This window comes from Dreissena polymorpha, chromosome 6, assembly GCF_020536995.1.
Source record: "Dreissena polymorpha isolate Duluth1 chromosome 6, UMN_Dpol_1.0, whole genome shotgun sequence".
Lineage (NCBI taxonomy): Eukaryota > Metazoa > Mollusca > Bivalvia > Myida > Dreissenidae > Dreissena > Dreissena polymorpha.
The window spans coordinates 43,926,813-43,946,240 of record NC_068360.1 but is presented as its reverse complement, the minus strand read 5'-3'; the positions used below and the strand labels follow the sequence as shown (position 1 = coordinate 43,946,240).

The 19,428-nt window shown below is 34.4% G+C and overlaps 1 protein-coding gene across 1 annotated transcript in view; it reads right to left on the bottom strand.

Annotated features, from left to right (window-relative positions):
• The window catches only part of LOC127836373 (dipeptidase 1-like), a 220,028-nt gene extending 206,499 nt beyond the window's left edge, over positions 1 to 13,529 (bottom strand). Inside the window, exon 1 of the mRNA XM_052362986.1 lies at positions 12,952 to 13,529. Within this exon, the coding sequence (XP_052218946.1) occupies positions 12,952 to 13,280 (329 nt within the window). The 5' untranslated portion in view covers positions 13,281 to 13,529. The remainder of the gene's footprint in view (positions 1 to 12,951) is intronic.
• Positions 13,530 to 19,428: the final 5,899 nt, after the last annotated feature.

The window sequence follows — 19,428 nt, the reverse complement described above, 5'->3', positions numbered from 1 at the left end:
CAACTATTGAGTTAATAATTCTGAATTGTTGAATATGTTTTGTGCGTCGATTGGTGTTGTGTGTGTTCATTTCTTGTTTCACTTTATCTAGTGGCCAATTAGAAAATCTGTCAAATGTATGTAAGGGGATATGTTTTCAAACAATGTTTTATGAAAAGCAGTCATAAGAATACTGTCCCTGGTAGAAACCCTTTATAATGCACTTGCGCCTTTGTGCATTTTTTGCGGATATTAATTATAAAGTGTAAAATCTATAATTGTGTAAACAGTCACTCTTTTATTAAATATTTCGGCAACAGGCCTTCTTCAGTAAACGGTTACACAGAAAATGTTACATAGCGTTTCCTTCTGTTGACAATTCTGGAAGTAAATGCTATTTCCTCCCTCTGGAGATCCAATATATAGAGTATAATTTTGTATATTTATTCAATATAAAAAATGAATTTTTTACCAATAGTTACCAAAAGGATTGTGTTATCGAACAGTTTGCATCAAGAGGATTTTATCTTAACATATTTATAATGTACATCTGAAACATAATGTCAACACAAATTGATCAGTTGTTCTACGGAATTCGGCCGCCAAGCATTCCAACCAAAAATCACAGGCAATTGAAAAATGCAGAAAAAAAATGGAAACATATAATTCATATATATTGAACATTTTCGCATATATAATCGTACATTCCAAATAATAGGCCCTGTCCAGGTTTTTCTTGAATTAATTGTTTGTTTCAACTGTCTCTAATGGATGACAAACTTAGGATGGATAAATATGCAACCATGTAGGCAGTCCTTTACTGGAGGCCTTTCTTAAACAGTGTTGGACAATATATATATTATTAAAGAATTCAAACATGTTAATTAAGGTTAAGCTGTAAGTCAGTAGTCGCTAAAAGATCTTTTCTAATAAAACTAGGTACTTTGCTGCCATATGAGCATGTACACATTTTTACAAACAACTTTAGGAAGCATGCAGAGAATTTTCATAATACAACAATACCAATAATTTCTTTTCTAAATATATCATGATGCATCATTTATACATATTAGGCAATTACTGAAGTTCATAACACAATACGACACAGTTATGTGGAGAAAATTATCAAAGTAGACAAAGGCGTATATCCGAATAAGCATGCCATGAGTTGCTAACGGTATTTAATGAAAAAGCTATTCATTGAAAATAATGGTCATTAACGCCGCCTATCCAGTGTACGATGGTCATAGTGATAAAGTTTGGTTTGCTGCACAGACTGTTCAGCGTCCAACGTCATCGTTGTCACCATTCGCTCATGTCGGTCCGACATGACTTGTCGGCACTGTTCTCGCTCTCTGGTAACATGTCCTCAAAAGGTGGCAAGTAGGACATCTCGTCTCGAACCTACGGAACAATGGACGAATATCGGATGAACGTTTGGAATAAATTGCAAGATTATCCTCGAGTTTCTGCTGTTTTTCAACCAATAAACATTATTTAAAGCACATTCAGTTGGGAATAAGCATAATTGTCTCATCGTCATGTACCAGCACAACCAAGTGTTGAAAATAAGCCTATAATCAAAACTTCTACAAACGTTATTTCATGTATACGACATGACCGAAAGTGTTCCTTTTCAAGTGAGAAGTATATTGTCATATGCCACATTATATTATGCACGAGAGTCGTTTTATGAGAATACCAAGTTATCAACGTTTTGCCTTTAACCAAGAGAAAACGAACAACAAACTGAATTTATTTGTTTATTTGGACGTCGGATCTAGTTTTCCATGGGCGTCGTCTCTAGCTAGCGAGAGTAAAACGACTCTCAAATTTCATTTTCAATTGTTTTCTTTGAAATCGTTGAATTTCTAGAAACTGGTCAAAATATTTACCAATAGGAGGAGGTATTGACTGAAGCACATAATTGAAAGCTTGACATAGTTTAACTTGTATTATTCGCTAACATGCAACCACGTGTTAAGACTACTATACAACTGTTACGTTCATTCCTCTTGACATACCAACTCTGTCTGCAACTACTCGTGACACAGCACGTGACCTACCTTCTCCGCCTGCCTGAAGACCCGGATGAGGTTTCTGCCGGCCAGTTTCTGCAGATCCAGTTCTTTCCAGCCCCGGCGAACGAGCTCGGCAAAAAGGGCTGGATAGGTGGAAACGTCGTCTAGACCCACGGGTAACCTGGCATGAGAGCTTAATCATGCTTATGCGATTGAACTTACAGAGCGATGTTAAAATGCATTTCATCGTTGATAATACCGGTACGTAAGAGTCTCGTTAAAAAGATAAGTGTTAATATTACATTTCAGATTATTGGTTTCACCTTGTTTTAACTTAACAAGAACAAGTAGTACATCTATATAACTCTATTAACATCATGTTGTTTGTGCTGTTGTTGTTGTCGTTGTGTTTTCATTATAATTTAATAATCTGAACTTTATTCTTAGAGAAATAGTACTTCAGTTATAAACCAATGTATTTGCGACCCTGTTAAATTAGGATTAAACCGCTACCAACAAATAGCTTACGTTGGAATTCCATCGTAGTCCGCCCCAATGGCCACGTGGTCGATTCCAATGATGTTCTTTATGTAATCTATGTGATCTGGAACATGAGGCGCATGATTTGTAGCATTTTAAAAAGTTTTTGCTTCATATCTAAAGAACTTCCACTCGTACATGTAGGCACTCTTTGGTAAACTCTGTAAAGTATTTTATTAGAATATCCCATTCACAAAGATCGAAGCACATACATTTATGTAAGGAAATTCACATATTTTCCCATAAAATGACTTTGTTAATACGGACTCAATTACTCACCCGCCACGTGACTTAACTTAGACGGTTTTTCCGTCAGTGGAGGACACGTGACGTACAAGTCATAGAAGTTCACCATGACAACCCCGCCGTTCCGCTTCTGGAATTGAACGAGTAAATTTAAGGGGGATCGATTTGCTATATGAACATACAAAATTGAAAATTTGGATTGAATTTAAGAATGGATTTCTATCAACTGAATCCTGTAGGGGCGATTTACTGATTAGCATTTTGTAAAGTTACTGATTAACATTTTGTTAAGAGCGGGATGAAATGAAAGAGGGGACAATTGTACATAAAACATTATGCAAATGATGGATTGAATAAAAGATGGACGATTTGACTACTTAAAAATGAAGAACGCGGATTAAATCGTAGAAGGTGACGATTGTCTGCTAAATATTGTTAATATTGGATAACCCCATTATGTGAAGGGCGGATTGAATAATAAAAGGGTACATTGAACAATTTAAATTCTATGCGACATTCACCATAAAGCGGGAGGGCGATTCTGCTGCTAAATTATGTGCAAAATGGATACATATAACGAAGTGGGAGGATTCAATCATATAGATTGTATTTACTAAATAACATTATATAGAGCGAAAGGAAATATAGAGGAAACATTTATCTACAGAACAATATATTTTTAAGAGACTGATAACATAATAGATGTGACCACTTATTACTTAACGTAATGGAAAACAATGAGCGAATGATAGAAGGGACGATCCATTTCATAACATTATGCCACTGAATGATTGATCAATAAAGGGGAAAATTTACTGCCAGTAAACGTATGCATTGGCTTTAAACGCATTGCCGTGAAATTCAGTACGGAGTTTCCTACTTTACTTAAGTGGTTTTATAAGGAGAACGCCTTACCGGGAGAGGCAATACGGGGTCTTGTATATTGCGAAGGTGGTTATTTAAGGGAAATGCCTAACCGTGATATTCAGTACGGAGTATTGTACTTTCTGAAAATGGTTATTTAAGGAGAATGCCTTACCGCGAGATTCAATACGGAGTTTTGTAATTTCCTTAACTGGTACTTTCCAAAAATGGTTATATAGAGAGACCGCCTTAAGGTGAGTTTCAGTACGGAGTATTTTCTTCCCGAAAGTGCTTAAATAAGAAGAACGCTTTACTGTGATATTCAGTACTGCGTTTTGTACTTCTTAAAGTTGTTATAAAAGGAGAATGCCTCACCGTAAGATATAGCACAGAGTCCTGTACGTTTCGGAAGTGGTTACAGATGGTGAATGCCGAAGAGTGACTGTATATTACAGGCGCCCTGTTGATGTAGAACAACATCAGTAAATATTAGGCAGTAAAGTCAGAGTATTTAGGTTTGAAAAGGCGTGTTTTCAAAACGTGTGTGTTTAACCTGAATAAATCTGTCTTTATATATATCGAATAAGCAGAATGATAAAATAATGTGTCTATATTGCACCTACTTTTTGGTTGATTGGTGCCCTTGTGTGTATCTTCATAATGAACTTCGGTTAGATTTAAAGCATTTATGTACATCATAACCCAAATTACAACATGTACTTATGCGGACGAAAGTGCAAAATAAACACTTTTGCACCGGTATTTGAAATTTTGAAAACGATTCGGCACATACAAAACAAACCCGTCTCACCCGGAAAACACTTCACATGTCTAAAAAGAGATAAATTTACGACGCTTGGACATATGGCGATTGTATTAGCCACCATGATTCTAGTGCACGTTTAGTAATATTTTATTTTCTAACCTGGTTACTCTCAAAGCGTCCACCATGGTAGCATTGGCCACGTGCGCTAGGTCAATCAGCATCCCCAGTCGGTTCATCTCTTTGATTACTGTCTGGGTAGTAAGAATAAGAAATGGTTATTCCAAGAATGCGCGGATATGAATAGTGTATATGTCTTCCTGAAATTTAATAAAGTGTTTAAAAAAGCATCGCCAGTAGGGGATCCCATATGTCATAATCTTATTAGTGCATTATTTGAAAACAAAACCGTCTACAATTTTCATGACAATATGGAGACAAAGTCCCGAAAATAACGATTACATATATTAAGGTACTGTCGTAAATTATAACAGTTCTTCCCATCCCCTGGATTCGCTCATGTGAACCCATACTGGCTCTTCAAGCGCGTGTGTGAATATAATTCATAAAGCATTTTTATTCATTTAGCATGTCCACTCTGGCTCACCTCTCCGAATACAGTAAGACCTCCTAATTTTGGTCCATCAACTGTTATGTTATAAGTCGGCTCGTCGATTTTCCAGTTGTCCGCCCTTGCAAATACATACATGTATTATTTTAAATAAACATAAATATGGCTTTTAAAGTATTTTCAAAGAACATCTTACTTTAAACATTTTTATTGACATAATATTTATTCTATTTTAAATTTATGTTACACTAGTGTTCGGTTTAATTATGAAAAAACATGCTCAAAGTTACGTGTATATACGTGTATTAATTATCTTAAAATAAATAAACGTACATTTTCATAATTTATAAAAGCTTAAAGTTCTGTATATTCTGCACGCACTAAAATGATAAAAATGATAATATTATTTGTAATTCTTATTATTTATTTATTATACTGTTATAATTATAATTATTATATTAGTAGTAGTAGTAGTACAAGTATTGGTATTATTTATTTATTTTGTATTATTATTATTATTATTTTATTTGTATTATTATTTGTATTATTATTATTATTATCATCATTATATTTTATTTTATTTTATTTTATTATTATTATCATCATTATATTATTTTATTATAGTATTATTATTAGGAGGAGGAGGATTATTATCAGGATTATTATTATTATTATTATTATTATTAGGAGGATTAGGAGGAGGATCATTATTATTATTAGGATTATTATTAGGAGGATTAGGATTATTATTATTATTAGGATTAGGATCATTATTATCATTATCATTATCATCATCATCATCATCATCATCATCATCATCATCATCATCATCATCATCATCATCATCATCATCATCATCATCATCATCATCATCATCATCAGCCATCATCATCATCATCAATCATCATCATCATCATCATCATCATCATCATCATCATCATCATCATCATCATCATCGTCATCATCATCACCATCATCATCACCATCATCATCATCATCATCATCATCATCATCATCATCATCATCATCATCATCATCATCATCATCATCATCATCATCATCATCATCATCATCATCATCATCATCATCATCATCATCGTCATCATCATCATCATCATCATCATCATCATCATCATCACATCATCACCATCACCATCATCATCATCATCATCATCATCATCATCATCATTATTTTTTTTATTATTATTATTATTATTATTTTTATTATTATTATTATCATCATGATTATTATTATTATTGTTTTGTTGTTTTTTTGTTATAAAGTGTCATTCTAGTCTAATTTATGTGTCATTTTGTCTGTACAGTGAAGTTAAGATAAACTATTTATTTACGTTTTTTTATCTACTTACTTTAAATGTAAAACATATGGAAAGTGATTACACTAAGTGATGCTGACGCAAACAGTGTTATAGGGTTTGATTTGACCTCCACATCCCAATGTTCATTCCATATTTAACCATATACTTGAGCGTTGATTCGGTATGCAACTACAGCGGTCATCTGAGATAAGGGGTCATCTGTCTACAGCGATAAGTCTAGATTCCCCGAAAATCATTCAACATAACATCTGAGTATAACGGCAACCTTGCCATAACGGTCAACTGCCAGTATATTTAACTCCGAAAGCCATTTTCCACCTATGTACAGAGGTCTGGAGACAGTCATTTCGATTTGCGAAAAGTAAACACTAAAATCAAAAACACATGAATTGGTAGCAATTAGCGGCCGCAGTCATAACGCCATAGAATTAGCGCGTGACCAAACTCAATAGATCTTTATCGATGATAATGCGTCAACAAAACACTAAGCAAGCGAGTAATGTAATGAGCAGCTAAAACACGGATTAGTGATCGTTTATTTTTGCTAGGTAGACATACAATCGATTTGTAACTTTTATTAACTTTGGGCATGAGTGCAAGTGGATTTTTTACGTATAACTTCTATAATAAAAATGACATTTCGAATTTCCGGGGGAGATGTATATTTAGTTACACTTTGTGGTTGATAAAATGAAAATGGTTTTTGTCTGATGTTTGTATATGAAAAATATAATCTTTTGGTGTCTGTTTTTTTTTAATGAGAACGATACTGTTCTGCCGTAGTTTCGGTCGGTTTTAAACAGCGAATCCACCATTAATACTTTTATCGAACGTGACGTCAACGACACCTTAATTAACAAATATCTTCCAATGAACGCAATACGAACTAGATCTAAATAACCTATTTAAAGTAACAGTACTATTCAAAATCAACGAAAATTTCGTACAATTGTTCGTAAAATAAACTTAACCAATTAAAAATCGATTTTCCTTATGGCAATTGCAGAAATTTCAACGTCAGATGTGGTCTGGTAAAATAGATGTTTGTAGATACAAATTGCTCGTTTTTATTATTGTTTTAAGTATCTACTCATACGACACATGAACACTAAAATGGTGTTTGTGTGTCGTATGAATAGATATATTCGCGGGAATTAATTGTGGCCACAAATAAATAAAAACGAGCATTTTGTATCTACAAAAATCTATGTAATCATACCACATCTAGAGTTGAAATTTTGGCTATTGCTATAAGGAACACTGATTATTAAGGTGTTCACTTTATATTACGATATACTTAACGAAATTTTCGTTGATTTCGAGCGTTATAGAGACTTTAAACATTTCAAAGCCTTCAAAATCACTAAAATCGTGGAGCTTCCGGGGGGGGGGGGCTTCGCCCCCTTGGACCCCCAAAACTATAAACATTGCACTTTTTTGGCATTATAAGAAGGTACTTTGATTAAAGTATATAAGGCGTAACATGCTCGAGAAGTGGTTGTCAAAGCCTTCAAAATCATTAAAAACGTGAAGCTTCCGGGGGGGGCTTCGCCCCCTAGAGCCCCTAAACAATAGACTATGCACCTTTTTGGCATTATAAGAAGGTACTTTGATGAAAGTATATAAGGCGTGACATGCTCGAGAAGTGGTTGTCAAAGCATTCATAATCACTAAAATCGTGGAGCTAACGGGGGGCTTCGCCCCCCCCCCCTGGACCCCCTAGCAGCCCCTGGACCACCAGCAAATCTTTCAATATCCCCCCTAACCAGAAATACTGGACCCGCCCCTGAACAATATGTATACAATTTAATGTATAAGTTATTTATTTGTATTATTCAATAGAAATAATGTGTGTTATTATGCTCTGTATCGACAATATTTCTGTGTTCCAACTGACCTTCATCTAAAAAAGGTCCACTGTGCACAGTGTTCAACTTTCTACTACGGTTACTTTTTCCTTGACTGACCGCTGTTCTCAGGTTTGATTTTATTTGTACAGCCATTTTCACTACCTCTAAATTAAGTCAGGACGTCGTCAGTTATTAAGGCTCAATTGGTCGCGGTCGACTCAGGTTTGACTTACAAGTAGTCTGGGCAATCTCAAGTATACTGAACTATACCCCGGATACGGAAATTATGCTCAAAGGCGACCGGCAATAACTTACTTATAAGTTTATTTTCCGGTTCCCCTGTATTTGTTATATACTTAAGAGTACACAGGGATCTTTTAAAGTAGTACCTTAGCCGACAATGACCAATCGAGCGTTTTTTTACATTTGGGCCTTGTTCTGTGAAAAGGGGTTTAATGCAGGTGCGTAAAGTGTCGTCCCAGATTAGCCTGTGCAGTCCGCACAGGCTAATCAGACGCGACACTTTGCGCATAAACTTGAATTTCTGTAAGGAGGGAATTCATTGAAACTAAAAATACCATAAAAGCGGAAAGTGTCATCCCTGATTATTCTGTGCGGACTGCACAGGTTAATCTGGGACGACACTTTACGCACATGCATTAAGCCCAGTTTTCTCAGAACGCGGCTCATATGTATGTACGCTAACTTGCTAACCCGAACAGAAAAAGTGTGAGGAAGTTTTCTGACTACCATGGAAAAATGCAAATAGATCAACAACAAAAATATCTGATAACGATTACATTAAAGGTTGTTTGCAGTACTCGTTATCTTTATTTCTCTACCAGCAAAAAAAACTTGACAATAACCTTGATCTATATTAACCGTTTACAAATAAAGTGTTTGTTCGATTTACATTTTCAGGTCTAAATAAACAACTTCGGGATATTCCGTTTTACTTGATATCTCTTATGCTTGTTTACTACCACCAGCGATCGTAAATTTAAATCGGATATATAACAGAATAAAATAATACTGAATGTTTTATCTCGGAAAAGCAAATAAACTTATAGTACAAACTGCTTATATGGTCGTTAACGTTTACAAAGTTTGAACGGGTGCTGGCAGGGCATTCACACGAGGTATTACATTTAGATCGGTCGATGTTCGACTATTGCTTGTACTATTAAAAAGCGAGTGCGATCATACTCTACGTGACACAGTAGCTTATTGTATATACAGAACATAATAGTAATTGGTTCATAAACGCGTGACCTTACCGTGCTGTAAATTAATTCAATTCTTTAGCACACTTATACTTTAGCCTTCTGGCGTACATAATGAGATCAACCCATTTATACCTAGTGAACTCTCCCATCCTTCTGAATTAGATCAATTTATTACCAAAATTAGGGATATCTAGTATATTTATTTCTATATTTAGAATATTTTTTACAGAAATTCCTTTAAGCAAACAGCGCAGACCCTGATGAGACGCCGCATCATGCGGCGTCTCATCTGGGTCTACGCTGTTTGCCAAGGCCTTTTTTCTAGAAGCTAGGCATACATGGGTTAAACATAAATACATATATCAATATCATATACAATTATTAATTTCGTTATCGTGAAGATAAAACATCATGTATAAATGTTTCATTAATTTAATGCGGTAGTGTTTTGAAATAAATCACAGTGCTTGAGTGTCCTGTTTTACATTTACGTATGGTTTAAGCCCGTCTCTGTTCACACATTCTATACAACTCACGTTGATGCATTTCAAGTTTGAGATTATTTACATTATACCAGTTTTACTTCTTTGGCAAATTTGATGAATACAAAACCTGATCCTCTCAAGTTTGTTTGCTTGCATACGTAATCGATCATGAAAATAATGGTAATCGAAATAAAAATTACATAAAAGCGCTATTGAACGTATATTATAAGACGGATCCATAAAAACGATGTTTCGACTGTTGGAAGCTAATATAGTGTTATTCTTATCAAGTTTAATTATTTCAACATGTTATATTGCTTAATATCAACATAAACAACACGGCTATGCAATTTTGCCTTTCAGAACCATTTTTTAGGATTCGTCATGCACATAAATGACGATGATTTTAATGTTAAACTGTATATTGTTATGCCACTAAACCTTTTTAATCAAAGACTAATGTAGCTGATACTTGCTTAAGATTCCTTTTATCTTGCCTCAAAAAGCTACAATTCTGTAACTCTAATGTTCATTCAAACATGGAGTTGTTAAATGGCAATTAATTGTTCATGTTTAATTTCTAACAAGTTAAAAAGAAATGCGTATATGTGATGTGTATACTTATTCAAAGGTTTCGTGAATATTTCTACAATAAGTGTGAGGTTAGACAAATCCTCAAACCCAAGTTTTAACCCCAATAATTTGATTTGCCTGTTATAATGTGGTTAATCCAAGTATATATTTATTGTGTTTTGTGTTGTCATGTCAAGTACTAGTGTATTAGCTCACACTGTTTGATAATGTGTTCCTTGCAATAAATAAAGGACCACGTTGTATAATAAGGTTCCTTTCCTGCTGGTTCACGTGGTTTTACTTTGTTCATAATATTGGTGTTTTTATTTTGTAAGTACAACTGTATTAATCCAATCTTTGAAGAATGTCACAAAGATGTATGTAGGTAAAATAATTTGGAAAAGTTTAATAGAAATAGGAATCGCCTCTAAAATTGTTTGTTTTTTCCAGAAATTATCTTAATTTAAATTTCAGATCCAAATGTTTAATATCAACTCATGTTAATATTTTTACGTTCATGCTTCATACATTAAAATTAATAAAAATTGCGTAATGACTTGAAGGGGAGTTGTTGGGTGAATACATGGATTATACAATGCCATACTGCTACAATCAGGTCATACAGAGGAAGCATGTGAAGCAACATGGTATGACAACCAGCAAATCCAACGCCATACAAACCACGGAGTGTTGCAGCTGTGCGTGATGGTCATGTAGCGCACTCCCAAGTCGTAGAACATCCTCAGGGCAGCCAGGCTACTGTCTATAGAATGACCGCCTTCGAGACCCACTAGACTGGCAACCCGACCGGCTTGGAATGCATCAAGTATACCTGTAAAACGAAAACAATAAAGTATATTAAAAAATAATATAAAAATACAAAAAGTTGTAAATATATATTACAAATACATCCACATCGACTCTCTCCTTTTTTGTACGACGACTCGTGTCTTATTTCATAACATCCCGCCTTAGCGCAAATTTTTATAGGTAAATGATGTTACCTTATGTATAAAATTCAATCTGAATGCGCTAGTGTAATAATTATGTAATTGTTTTGATTGTTACTGTATCACTTGGTTTATTGAAAATTATGTGACAATAGCGTCTGAATCTGATGAGTGTCAGCATTTTGTATAAAATTGCGAACCAGAGTAATTAATGGTCTTTTATTTGAAATTAATTTTAATAAATAAAAAAAAGTTCACTACATTTTGAACTTAAAAAGATTACTCGATTGTGGTCCTTAACAAGAATGTGTAACCAATTATCACCTTACATGCTTCATTTATAGCGGACACTCGCCACTGGAAACACAAATAACCTACTGTTGAAAATCTACCTTGCGCCGTTGTCACCCACCGGAAGGTGTCAGGATAGCGCGTGACGTACTTCCGGATGACGTCAAGCTGCTCAAGAGACAACAGGACAGCGTCTTTGTACTGGGACTTGCAGGGGACATAACATGCCCAGAACTGAGAACGGACAAAATAACGAAACGTTCATGAACCAAAATAAACCAAGTGTTTCGCCTTTCTTAAAAGTGTCACCAAACATTGCATTCACCACCAAAGCTATGCAACTTGGCTATTAATTATTCACGTGCAGTTAATAAAATAAACCTTTTTGTGCAAACATTAAAATTAAATTAACGTTGATGCGCACGTAAATAACACTTGATATTAATAAAGTTGCCCCCCCCCCCCCCTTTCCAAAAATACGAAACATTTCTTTCCATGCGTCTAAACTTTTCGTAAAAATTGTGATTCGCACCTGTGCACCCAGTTTTCCCTCCCGTAGTCGGGGTATGTCGGTATGCGAGAGATTCGTACTCCAGACCTGCCGGAGGTCAGCCGTCAGGTCCACGCCGTAAACGGAAGTGTTGGAGAACCGTCGATAACGGTACGGTAGGTCATTATGTCAGCAATAGGTAAATAGGTCCGTGTATGTGCGTGTGTGCGTGCGTGCGTGCACACTGACAATGTTTGATGTATGAGCGTCATTTATTATGAATTATTGCACTCTAGTATGTTTTATATTTGTATGTACCACTTACTTTCTGAATGAATGTGCATTTTATGTAATATTACCGATGTTTTATGTATGCAAATATAACAGGCGTCAATGTAAATATCAAACATGGAAAAATAAATGAAATAAAAAGTGTATGTAATATGAGCATTGCGCGCATATTCTTGAAAAATGCATTGGCTTAAAATACTTAGTGTTGCGTTTTGTTACATGCTACGATTATGAATAGGGGCCAGATTAAACCTGTCTTTTCTTCTTCATAATTTGAGTACTAGTACGCATTTTGTTATGATATTCTCAGGAACATCTTTGAAATTTCTTTTTAAACATGAAATGTTTTATAAGCTTTTGTTAAGAGTTTGCTTATTACTAATGTGTTAGTAATTTCTCACCGAAGGCTTTACTAATACAATCGAACAAAATACATACAAATAATAATAATATATGTTCGTATCTTCATACCCGTCAATTAATGGATAGCTGTCCAAGACGCATTTCGCTTTGTCCAGATCACTAATAGCATGAGAGCAATCAACTTCTGGTAGATCCCATACGCCGCCGGCCTGACATCCGGGCACCGGCGTCTCAGCGCCGTTACTTCCTGAAGTTTTGGAGGCAACCACCGCCAGTGCAATGACGAGCGCCACCACAATAACGCTGAGCACACATATGGCGCCGTATAAGAGACGCGTCTGCATCCTCTTCCGGGAATCACCGAAAAGGCCTGTACGCGAGGAGACGGTTGCCGTACTACCGGTATTAACGTAAGACACCTCGCCGTTTGCATCCATAAAAACACTTATCAAATGTATACCATATTTCAATAAGGAAAGCCGACGAACGCAAAGCTGTCTTATTGTAATACTTCTGAATTAAATGTAAACTTGTACTAAGTTGATTTTAGGCGCGTGTTTAAGTTTCATAAATCTAGACGTGTGCCGGGTTTAACAGAAACGGCTTGATGTGCTATTTACATTAATTTTTAATGAACCATTCAGTGACTTGAGCATGGCTTTGAATACGGACACCGATATCTTCAGTTCACAACAGCTCGTGTAATGTTTACAATATAAACCAAACTTTCGAGTAGTTTGATTTGTTGAATTGTACCTTATTCCTTAAAGGTACCGTCAAAATCAAACGATGAAAAAAGAAAAGTTCTAAAATACAGTATTTGTTTACAATTATTAGATTATATCGAATAACATATCACGACTGGTATATTACATTACTTGAAAAAATTGTTAAGTTTTCATATTTTCAGTATATTCGGTAATAAATTTTACTTGGTTTGTCTACCAGCACCCGATTGTATAAACAGTTAAACCGGCGGTTAACCACATACCGGCGGTTAAAAGTCGGTAACATGTTGGTTACTGGTCGGTAAGCGTTTGTATAAAATTTGGTTAGTTATACCGATCGGTTAAAACCCAGCTAAAACATACCCTGCTTCTCTAGGTGGGTAAGTACAAGTAACCGAGAGGTAACTTTCACAAAATGGCTGAGTCGCGCGACATTATAAAAGCTAACAATCGACGACCTTCACAATTTCGACGAGTAAACAGACAATTGCAGCGACTGACACTTTATTTGACTTAATTTACAGGGCAATACGATCTCCGACTTCGGACGACGAATTCAAGGACGCACAGAACGTGTTTCTTATATTCTGGTATGCCGTGTGTGATCCGATGCATCAATGGCGCCCATGTTAAAATCATTTCTCCGAGAACAGGGAACAACAAAATTACAAACAAAAAACAAAACACGTTCGAACTAGTATCTTACCTTTAATAATCCTTTAAAATCCATAAATAATCCATTTAATTCAATAATTGACGAGTTTGCATCTAGGGTCTTTGATAATTATTTTAGCATAGTTAAATAAAGACCCTTATGCCATCATATTCAAATGAGAACGCAATAACCTTTCTTCATCGTCATACGCTACGTCATGTACTCTATGTACATTACTGCTGTTAAAATGAACCGGAGCAGTTTATCAAATGTGTCGTGTTCTGAGAAAAATGGGCATAATGCATGTGCTTAAAGTGTCGTCCCATATTAGCATGTGCAGTTCGCACAGGCTAATCAGGGACGACACTTTCCGCTTTTATGACATTTTTTTGTTAAAATGAAGTCCCTTCTTAGCAAAAATCAATTTTTGGCGGAAAGTGTCGTCCCTGATTAGCCTGTGCGAACTCAACAAGCTAATCTGGGAAGACACTTTACGCACATGCAATATGCCCAGTTTTCTCAGAACACGACACAAATAATAGCCGTTGGTGAACTCGGTTGCATTTGCAGATGTCTGCATACAAAGATATATTTAAACTTGAACAATGTTTTATTTGTCTATGGTAAATTCCCTTGTTGTACAAGAAAGTAAGTAAGTTTATTGTAAACATAAGCCAAATTAGAAGAATAGTCTAGCATGTTACGACGACCATGTATAATGTTTATGTTACATCTAGAACAACTAGAAGAATAGACGTCTTTGTAAGCACTCTCTTGCAGTTTGGAAGCACCAGGGATTCCGCTAAATGATGCAAATCCCGACATCATTATCAATTTGTCCCTGGTCATTTTGATGAACTCTTAGTTAAAATTTACACTTTATTTTATTGTGAATTCATTTGTAAATGAATTTGATAAAAAAAAATACATGTCGCTGTTTATAAGCGTGACACTTCGCGCGAAAATTACGTCATTAGAAAATGCATTGTGGGAATGTTTTGGTTAAAGTTACCGGTGGTTAAATTCCACTATGCGCGGTTAGGTTACTTTGCGGTATATCGTGTTTATACAATCGAGTTACCTTGAAGGTTACTATACCTGAATAACCGCAAACTTACCAAGGTTTCAATGTAACCGAGCGGTAACTTTAACCAGCGTTTATACAACCGGGTGCAGGGTAACTACCGGTTAACCATAAATAACGCAACTCATCGTCACGTGTTAAACCCAGGAATGCAAATTGTGCATGCGTAGTGAATTTTATATAGTATATATATATATATATAATGATCAATCTACTTGCGTTCTTTATAGTGTGTATATCGTTAGGTCACCTATTTTCGCGATGTACTTTGGATTTCATATCGCGAATTGTATAACCGAATAAACTTAAAATATAAACTTTTTTCAAGTCATGTAATATACCAGTCGTGATATTTAAATCAATATAAACTAATTATTGTAAAAAAAATACGGTATTTTAAAACTTTTCTTTTTTTTCTTCGTTTGTGGTTGACGTCCCTTTAACGCTTTAATAAATATGACTGAAATTGTACGTTTTCTTAAGAATGTGTTTACTGAATTTAAACCATTCTGTTTAGCAAATAAAATAATTGTTGTTTGCATGCATCAATGCGTCTGTTACTTTGCGGTTGCAATAATTAATATTCTTACAACGTTCAGCACGTAAATTGTACTTCGAAAACAATCGAAATATTATGGTACACACGTTCGCGGTTTAGTTTATATCACGCGTTCTGCAAAAACTGGGCCTAATGAATGTGCGTTAAATATAGTCCAAGATTAGCCTGTGTTGTCTACCCTGGCTAAACATGGACGACAATTTACGCTTTTATAAATGTTCGTTTAAAGGCAGTCTCGTATAAGCAAACATCAAGTTGAGGCGGATAAAAGACATACTGATCAACATGCGCTGACTACAGCTGTGTATGGTGATAGTTGCAATGATTTAACACACAAAGCAAACATTTTTTTTAATCGAGTCGGTATATCTTTGCATACCGGTCCGATATAGGTATTCATATTGGGGATTTCGTCCCGATATAATAAAAAATATGTGTTGTGTGTGCTACACTGAATAACAGATTTAAGTTAAAATGAATCGTGAGAACAAAATGATCCTTTCCAAAGCTTACACTATGCTCTGTTAAAAAGATACATATACTTATAATAAAAGACAATAAAGAAGATTATAGTATTGTTTGTTTTTTCAAAGATGCAGGCATATAAATGAACAAAGCGATAAATAGAATTTGCAGCTATGCAAAAATGCAAAAAGTAAATACAGCTTTATTTCAAGATTGCTATATTGACGGTTGCTAAATGAATCCGTTATCTTGAAACGAATGTAGTGATATTTAAGACACCATACTGTGTGCTTAGTTGTAAGAACATACAATAACTATCATACAGCTACTTAAAGGGACTTCTTCACGGTAAGTAAAACAAAGATTTGCCAAAAAAACATATTCGTAAATGAATGTCTGCATTATGTTTCAACAAGCAAAATGACATTTGTGTCAAATTAATTAATTTATTTATTGATGAGATAATACCAGGACAATTGTTTCCTTTCATTTTATAGACAATTTTTCTTCTTGGATATCTGGCAAAGTCAGCTAGAGCAATTACTAATGTTATTTTGTTTATTAAGCTATACTTATACAAGTGTAAAATGAATAATATCATCCCAAACATTACTGGAGCCAAAATACATAAAGTATGAATATGATAACTTAAGAAAAATATCAATATCAAGAAATAATTCAGAATGCTTTGACAGGGAATGGGAATTGCTAACTACTATTATTGAACAAAATTAGTATTTTAAATGTAATGACTATTTTACTTTGTATTTTACATTGTACACATACAATCTTTTACTCAAATAACAAAGTTGTACTCTTAAAAGAAAATATAGGTAGGGCCTATTCATTATAAATCACAATTACATGCATTTATTTTTGCTTTTCAATACCTTTTTTTTCCTCTGAATATGCCAATACATTGGTAATACATACTTTAATGCGTATTACATTTTATGTTTATGCTTGTATTTATCGAAAGACTATTATTACAAATTACTATATAATGTACTTTAATATATGAATACTGAAAACTAGCTTCTACTTTGTCTTTTATTATTTATTTTAAGTTTTCAAATACAATTACATGCAGTCTATATTCATTTTTTTTCACTTTGAAAACTTAAAATGTCTGTTGATAGGAAGCTATGTTTTTCCCTTGAAATTATTTGTTATGTACGCGCCAACAAAGACATAATACTGTCTGTGATATTGTTTATAAACAAAAGTTATATACACCCTTATGAGTTTAATATATAGAGAAATTGAGTTTGTAGAATATTTAAATACAAAGCAAACTAAGCCATTAGAATTACTTGAAATTCTGTGTATTATGTGTAAGGATATATTGTTTTGTATGTCTTTGAATGTCCACTGTCTAAAAAAATAAAGATACCGTATGACTTTAGATGTGGTTGCATATGTTTTCTTAGTATAGCACTATCTATACATATATAGATAGCGCATGACTTTAGATGTGTTGCATATGTATTTCTTAGTATGCCACTGTCTATACTTATGTAGATAGCGTATGACTTTAGATGTGTTGCATATGTATTTCGTAGTATGCCACTGTCTATACTTATGTCGATAGCGTATGACTAGATGTGTTGCATATGTATTTCGTAGTATGCCACTGTCTATATTTATGTAGATAGCGCATGACTTTAGATGTGTTGCATATGTATTTCTTAGTATGCCACTGTCTATACTTATATAGATAGCGTATGACTTTAGATGTGTTGCATATGTATTACGTAGTATGCCACTGTCTATACTTATGTAGATAGCGCATGACTTTAGATGTGTTGCATATGTATTTCTTAGTATGTCACTGTCTATACTTATATAGATAGCGCATGACTTTAGATGTGTTGCATATGTATTTCTTAGTATGCCACTGTCTATACTTATATAGATAGCGCATGACTTTAGATGTGTTGCATATGTATTTCGTAGTATGCCACTGTCTATACTTATATAGATAGCGTATGACTTTAGATGTGTTGCATATGTATTTCGTAGTATGCCACTGTCTATACTTATATAGATAGCGCATGACTTTAGATGTGTTGCATATGTATTTCTTAGTATGCCACTGTCTATACTTATATAGATAGCGCATGACTTTAGATGTGTTGCATATGTATTTCTTAGTATGTCACTGTCTATACATATATAGATAGCGCATGACTTTAGATGTGTTGCATATGTATTTCTTAGTATGTCACTGTCTATACTTATATAGATAGCGCATGACTTTAGATGTGTTGCATATGTATTTCTTAGTATGTCACTGTCTATACTTATGTAGATAACGTATGACTTTAGATGTGTTGCATATGTATTTCTTAGTATGCCACTGTCTATACTTATATAGATAGCGCATGACTTTAGATGTGTTGCATATGTATTTCTTAGTATGCCACTGTCTATACTTATATAGATAGCGCATGACTTTAGATGTGTTGCATATGTATTTCTTAGTATGCCAATGTCTATACTTATATAGATAGCGCATGACTTTAGATATGTTGCATATGTATTTCTTAGTATGCCACTGTCTATACTTATATAGATAGCGTATGACTAGATGTGTTGCATATGTATTTCTTAGTATGCCACTGTCTATACTTATATAGATGGCGCATGACTTTAGATGTGTTGCATATGTATTTCTTAGTATGCCACTGTCTATACTTATATAGATAGCGTATGACTTTAGATGTGTTGCATATGTATTTCTTAGTATGCCACTGTCTATACTTATGTAGATAGCGCATGACTTTAGATGTGTTGCATATGTATTACGTAGTATGCCACTGTCTATACTTATATAGATAGCGCATGACTTTAGATGTGTTGCATATGTATTTCTTAGTATGCCACTGTCTATACTTATATAGATAGCGCATGACTTTAGATGTGTTGCATATGTATTTCTTAGTATGCCACTGTCTATACTTATGTAGATAGCGTATGACTTTAGATGTGTTGCATATGTATTTCTTAGTATGCCACTGTCTATACTTATATAGATAGCGTATGACTTTAGATATGTTGCATATGTATTTCTTAGTATGCCACTGTCTATACT